Source organism: Vigna umbellata, chromosome 7 (genome assembly GCF_029865625.1).
Source record: "Vigna umbellata cultivar VRB3 chromosome 7, Vumbellata_1.0, whole genome shotgun sequence".
Classification (NCBI taxonomy): Eukaryota; Viridiplantae; Streptophyta; class Magnoliopsida; order Fabales; family Fabaceae; genus Vigna; species Vigna umbellata.
In genome coordinates, this window is record NC_142171.1 from 6,763,670 (window position 1) to 6,771,242 (window position 7,573).

At 33.2% G+C, this 7,573-nt stretch overlaps 1 protein-coding gene across 1 annotated transcript; it reads right to left on the minus strand.

The window, feature by feature from the left end:
* Window positions 1-1,998: 1,998 nt before the first annotated feature.
* LOC124822105 (homeobox-leucine zipper protein ATHB-16) lies at window positions 1,999-4,272 on the minus strand. The gene is made up of 3 exons (XM_047294074.2): window positions 3,732-4,272; window positions 3,061-3,434; window positions 1,999-2,894 (listed from the first exon to the last, which is right to left on the minus strand). Exons 1-3 carry the CDS (start codon window positions 3,790-3,792, stop codon window positions 2,415-2,417), a joined length of 915 nt encoding a protein of 304 aa, XP_047150030.2. The 5' UTR covers window positions 3,793-4,272; the 3' UTR covers window positions 1,999-2,414.
* Between the last annotated feature and the right edge of the window lie 3,301 nt (window positions 4,273-7,573).

Below are 7,573 nucleotides of genomic sequence, written 5' to 3' on the forward strand. Positions count from 1 at the left end.
AATACTAAAAAGAAATAGACATGACGAATTTTATGAATAAGTTAATTTAAGATTTAATACCTATTTTGGTCCCTATGTTTGGTAGGTGTGTTCAAAATGGTCTTACCTTTTTGTTTTCAGATGTTTACAGTTGTCCTATATTTTATAAAAACGGTTCAAGTTGGTCTTTCTTGCTTATGCGTTAAAAACCTAACAACTTAATGTTCATCCTAGCCAAAAATGAGTGAATGCGTTGTCCAATTATGTGACAACTAATCAAATTGACGTGATAATTGAGTACAATTTTCTGAATCCAAGCATACGTTCTCTCAATACAGGGCAGATTCCATTTGAATGTCTTTTGTCTTTAACAAGCCTCATCAACCCAACCAAAAGACTATGGTTCCTGAAAATCTCCAACTTGAAGACGCAACATAGGGTTTCTCCTCCCTTTTCGTTCTAGTTCGAGAGTGTTTCGTAAGAAGGGGAGATGAGTTCCGGTGGAAGACACAACTTCCATCTCCGCGATACCGTGGGCGTCAGCAGTAGCGTCTCTGTGGTGATGCGAAGGCTTTGTTCTCTGGCGTCTCTATGAGACGAGGGTCTCCGTTCTGCAACGATCACATGGCTCGCAGTGGTGCCTCGCATTTTGGGGATCCTAATTCTCGCGATCTGGCTCGTGATTCACATGGGTTGACCTGTGAAGAGGATGATCTTGGTGATTGCAGCGTTTTGGGTTTTCTTTTTCTTGTGTTTCAGATCTTGCAAATTTTAGGGATTTCATATTAGGGTTTTGAATCATGATTGATTTCGCGTTTTGAGGTTCTTTTTTGGTTTGCAAATTGGGTTTCCTTTTCTTGGGATTATGTTTCTCCTCTACAGATTGATGTTCATGATCTTGCAATTTGAGATTTTTTGTTCTTGCTTTCTCAATTTTTGAATGAGATTTTTTGTTTGCAGGTTGTTGAATTGGATTTTTGGGGATTCTCCTTTTGTGTTCTTTATTTTTCTTTACTAGTTTGGTATTGTAATTTGAGGCTAGGTTTTGAATTAGGATTCTGAATTTTCACTTGAAGGATGATGACTGTGAATTGAGGTTTTGTTTTTTTTTCTTTTTCGTTTCTCTTTTGGGAGGAAGACGATGATGGGAAAGAAAGAGTTAACAAATTAATTTGGATAAAATTAAAGAAATTGTCACATCAATTGATCTCAGCATGCATATAATAAATAAGTGAACAACTCATTTATTTTTTACCAAGAGACAGTTACACCGTTAACGTTTTTAACGCAACCAACTTGAACTGTTTTTACAAAATATGAAACAACTGTGAACATATGAAAAACACGTATTAAACCTAGAGACCAAAATAGATATTAAACTTTAATTTAATAAAAAAAATATTTTCTTAAATACAAGATATACATATATATATATATATATATATATATATATATATATATATATATATATATATATATATGTTTGTTTTCATTTTTAATTTAAAAAATTAAATATTACTTATATAAATACTATATTCTAGCAATATAGACAAACTTTAGAAAGAATTTGAAAAATATTTAGAAAAATATTATATCCCATCTCATGAAAGCTTGAGTCGATGGTATTCTTCCAGACTCAATAATTACTACACACTCTTATGCTTAATGTAGACCATTTTCTTACGTTAATTTCCCCTCTCAATTTTCTCTCTAAGAAAAATCAAATTACACGAATTCCTCAAAAATCTGCTAATTTAAATTAAAAGAAAATCAAAGTTTAATAGTTCGAATAAAACAAACATGAAAGTTTGATGTGATTTTTGAAAATAAAGTCGAAATTATGGTTATATATAATATAAAAACACACTCAAGTGCATCTAAATGTTCTTGGAAAACCCCGAAATATATAATTTTAACCGTTAAAATTACTATGTTTTCTTTTTTATAAAATAAAAAGGCAAATAAATCTAGATAAATACAAGAAGAAGCTTATAATAGAAAAATGGTGAGAGAGAAAAAGAAAGGTGAAAGCAGAGACAGGTGAATTGTGGATTTTTTTACAGCATAGATAGATAGATAGATTTGATTTCATTAGGACCTAATCATTATTATTATTATTATTCATAAATTACCCGCACGCCCGAGAGATTGATGATTATTATTATTTTTACCCTTTTCTCGTCATCAACCTCTCTTCTCCGACCCCACCCTGTTCCTGTAACCCCTTCTTCTCTCTCTCAAACTCTTCAGTTTCTCTCACTTCTGCAGTCTTCACCATGCAACCCTTTCCCTTTTTACAAAGCTTCTTTCTCCATTACTATACACCCTGCAAAATAATGCCTTATTCTTCTCTCTAATCCTCATCTCAAAAAGGTGGCCATGATTTTTCTTCTTCTTCATCTTCTTCCTTTTTTTTTCTTTCTGTGTTCATCTTCTTAACTCCACTCCTCTGAACAGTACCACTGCAGCGTGGGCGCTTGTTCATCCGCGAAGAAATTGCACGCCTCGTCCGCGCTCAGAAAATTATGCTCCTCCATCTTCACGTACTGCGTCGGAAACTGTTTCTGGAACTGGAAACAGTTCATCGGAGAAGACGATGACAAAAAGCTCTGACTTTGCATAACCCCAGAAGATGAAATCGTCCCGTTGTTGGGACTGGTTTCGTTGTTGTTGGCATTCTCTTCGTTCAAGATCGCGCTGGAGTCGCTGTCGGAAGACCCGTCTTTGAAAGCCCCTAAAACTTCATCACTCTTGTTGAAGCATTCGTAACTCAACTCCTTAGATTCGGATCCAGGAATGGCGGTTTCACAAAGTGGGTTACTATCTTGCAGTGTTATCATCTCTTCCTTCACCGAAACATCGCTTTCAGTGTTGCTCTCTTCTTGCAGCAGCAACCTTGATTTCAATTCCTTTATCTGCCAACACAACAAACCAACCTTTTAATACTCTTTCCAGAAAAGAACTCCCCTACTAAAAATTAAAGACAAAACTTTAAAAAGCTAATAAATTAGTGATGAATGCAAATTGTTTGCTTGTTTGTTTGTTTGATTTCTTTTTTATTCTAGACTGACGAGATTCTACCTCTTTGAGTAAGGCTTCGTTGTCTTGTTGAAGGGTGTCGTAATTAAGTTTGAGGGAATCATAATTGGCTTTGAGGACTCCATAGTCTCTTTCCAATTGCTTCGTTTTCCATCTGGCTCGACGGTTTTGGAACCAAACCGCAACTTGTCTTGGTTGCAAGCCAAGTTCTTGTGCCAGCTTCACCTTTCTGTCAGGTTCGAGTTTGTTCTCTACTTCGAAGTTCTTCTCCAAAGCTTTCACCTGATCCACGCTCAGTCTTCGTTTCTTCTCGGCGTGGTGTCCTGGTTCCTCCACACACCCTTCATCGTCTAGTCCTTCCAACATAGACTGGAACTCCCTGCCATACACGTGGTTGTTCCTCGGACTGTGTTCGTCTGAATGCAAATCGGACATAATCATGGTTAGTGCGACTGGTTTTGTTGTTTGTCCCTTGAAACAAACGCACACAGCATAACACGATGAGTTGTAAATTGTAATGCAAAAACAAAGTACAGAATAAGGAATTTGGGGTGATTTAAAAAACAGGAAAGGTTTGTAATTGGTGTGGTTGATCACAAAAAAAGTTAGAGACAAGACAAGTCACAAACACGAAACACGCATCATGGATCTATATCTGTCTGAATTAATTTGAGAAAAAATAAAATAAAAAACGAAGCTTTAATTGAATTAACCTGTTGGTGGACAAATGGTCATGAGAGCACCCAGAGAATCGGAGCTGCCAAGTCTCTTCATGAGTGCAAAGCACGGATCTTATTAGATCAAGGAGCTTAAATTTGATCCCTTTATTTTGTTTAGGCAATGTATATTAAGATCTAAGAAGAAAAGGTGAGAAAAGGTTCGTTTTGTTTTCGTGTTTTACTTAAAGGGAGGCATTGAAGATGAATTGTGGTGTCTTAAAAGAGGCCAATTTGCAGAGGAAGTAGTACAGAACCACTCATTTGCATAAACTCCCATGCTTTGTTCCTTCTCTATTGACACCTCTTCTCCCTCTTCACCCATGAATCAAACAATTCCAAGACGAAGGAAGTAGGAGTGAGCAATCTCTTTCGGAGTGGACACAGTGGTCTGTTTTCACTCTCTATCTACATCATCAGTGATGAAGTGTGATGGGTGGGGAAGAGTTACAGTGAAGAGAAAGAGGAAGAGAAAAATGAAGAAAATGAAGAAAACGAAGGGTGAGTGAGGAGTGAGGAGAAGGGTGAACAAGTTCACAGGCGAGCTTAGGTGAGAGTTTGTGTCTTTAAATAAACCACCCTTGGTTAAAATCTGACTGGGGTTAAGTGACTGCTACTGCGGTTGGCTATGAAATGAACCCAAATTCAACCCAAATGCAACTTTTTTGGGTACCGAGTTAGCCGGTTAAGCTTGAGTTTCCTCGAGGAGCGGTATTTGGGAGGTAGCGCAGAGTGTGGACAGATGAAAATGGAAACGGCGTGGCTTTCGGCAGCTTGCGTCCACTGTTTAAGCCGGCTTAAGGTTTCTTACGTCACCCAAGTAATAATAATTTATTCTTCTTATCAATCAAATAAATATGTCTAATTTTAACATTTCTTTTAATAGTATTATTACATGTTTTCATTAAAGATGAAAATTTCTATCTACATATTTATACAAATTTTAAAATCGAACAATTTTTAAGTATACGTTTTATAAATGCATTTTAAAATTGAACGAGTCACATGTTGATTCTTTGAGGCATTTCTCTTCGACAGCAAAAGTTTTTTTGTCCAACAACTATCTACTTTCAGTTATATCATGTTTCACAAAATATCAAACAAGATACTAAGTGCATTAAATTTAACTTTTATCGACCAAAATATAAAATAAAGCAAACTTTTAAATGAAATAGTTGTACCACTTATATCAAGTAATTCGTAAACAAAGAACACATAAGACTTCAAGGTAATTAGGACCCCTCTGCTCATGAGAGAAATTGGAATAGTTACACCTACAATAAAAGACACTTCTAAAAATAATTACCAAACCTTGAATCAAGGCACTGCATTGATAGTCGTTCTTATTAAAATTTGAGAGTGAGAGATGAGATTTTATAAAAGATAATCATAATTCGATATCATTTTTGTGATAATATTTTAACATCATCTACATATCATTTTGTTATTAATCCAAAATTACTTTACAGTTAATAATAATACTCATTAACATTAACATGGACCAATCACATAATGATACATAAATAATGTTAAAATGTTGTTAAAAAATATTGTTAAAGTATCGTTATCTTTTTATAAAAATGAGAAAAGTAGTTGTAAGAACTACAAAGATTTTCATGACAACTTCTGAGTCAAGTGTTTTCCTTATTTGCAAAATTTATATGTTTTTTTTGTGGTGTTCATATTTTTTTTTTCATTTCTTCTAATAAATGGTGCCCTTCTCGACATCTCCTGTTCTAAAGTCAACTTCAGCCCATATTATAAATTGATTCTCATATTTAGTTTTCTCGATGCATATATAATTTATTTATTTAAATACTTAAGATTTTGGTCATTAGATAACAATAGGATTGATGAACTAAATTCATTTCAATAAATATTCAAGATTTTTGTTTATCAGACAAGTATCTCACTCGTTAAATAAACAAAATTAATGATTAAGAAAATTTAGATATGTATTTAATTTGTTGAATGAATTTAAATGTTTTTTTTAATTCACGGAGAAAACATAAATAGTGTTTGAATGAAGACAATATTTTTAGACTTTAAATAATATGTTTAAAAATGTTTCAAAATAAAATAATTGTTTATATTTCACTAGTATATCTTATCAATATACTTGAATACTGTTATAGTGTATTGACGGGTGAATTCAAATTTATTAGTATTAATTTATATGGCAAAATCATGTTATTTATCTATTGTGATATTATTGTAAACATAATTATTTATAATAGAAAATACCGTGTTAAAATATTTAAGTTGTGTATTGAATTTGAGATATAAAATTAAGTAGAGAGACACGAATGAAGTTTTTATGACACAAACTACAGTATGATAAAAGAATTGTAATTTGTTATATGTTATAGAGATTCAACTAGTCACGTGGATATATCTGTCCATATTATGTAATTTTGTTTTGTAAGACAACTTCAATGGTACGACACATTTAAATCTTTTGTCAAGTGTAGAGTGACTAGTAGTTAATTGGTATACTCAATAAAATTTTAGTTTCCTCACAAACAAATTTTCAAAAGCTAAAAAAATGTTAAGACATGCTTTGAATAGTTGGTACCTATAGACTTTCACCCAAAAGCTTATATAGTTGTATCTAACATCATATATGTAGAATTAGTCAATTTTTAAAATCTTTATACTCATTAGTGCAAAAATAGAATTTTATGATGACTTATTGTGGTGGTTATTATTCATCCGTCATAATAAATAAAGTGGTGACATAATTGTAAATATAATGAGACTTTAGATGTCGATTCTAGTGATAATCGACATAGAAAGTTGAAGTAGTGACAAATTTGTAATAAAATACAAGATATTTTATGCTAATATCGTTAACATCATTATAGTAAGTGAGAGTGGTGATAATTTTGTAATAAAATAAAAGTTTATAATATTATTTTTAATTTAAAAAACAAATACTATGATGGTTCATCATTATAACCAATATGATATATTTAATTTTTCCTTCTGGCTACATTTCACTCTCCTTGTATTAGTTGCTCTCAATCTTTGCACTCTCGTTGTGGCTCTCCTCCTTGTCTCCTCGAAGTTTCTCTTCTTGTCTCTTTGCATCAGTTGCACTTCACTTCACACTCGTTCTCGCTCTAATGCCTTTTTCCCTCGTGCTCTTGCATCATTTTTGCTTTCGTACATTTCTCTCATTTAAGGGTTTTGGGAAACATAGAGAAGGTTAACTTTGAACCCTAATCTTCGTTATTATGTTACTAGTGGTTATTGCTATTGTGAATATAATTTGACAATGAACCATAATCTCTTTCGTGCTTTCACTTTTTCTTATTCATGTTCGCTTTGTGCTCTCATCTTTGATTGTGACAACGTCATCCTCGAGTCTGAGCACTTACATCACTAGGCCTAATTAAAATGTTGTCTTTGTTCACTTCAACGTTTGGTGCCCCTTTCCTTTTTCTTTAAGCCCTTTCAACTGGGATGTCCAATTCTATAATGAACTCCATGACCTCATTGGTGGAGGTAAACCTAAAATGTGATAATACTTTAAGGAACACGAGTGGCCTTTGTCCACATTGTTCGAAGAAATAATCAAGCTTGGAACTATAAGACATAGTCTTGGAGTTCTAAGATTGTTGGATAAGGCCATGTAGGAATTTCATACAGGGTTTTCTATGGTTGAGTCTATAACTGACATATAAAGTTGGTCCAGAACTGACACAAAAAGTAAAATCTTTTTATGTGAGTTGTATTTATGATGAATCCAAAACTGATATAAAAAAGCTTTTTTAATCAACGTAGAAAGTCTTTGTTACACTAGTGAATCTCTTTATACTTAGCTAATTTAAAGACCT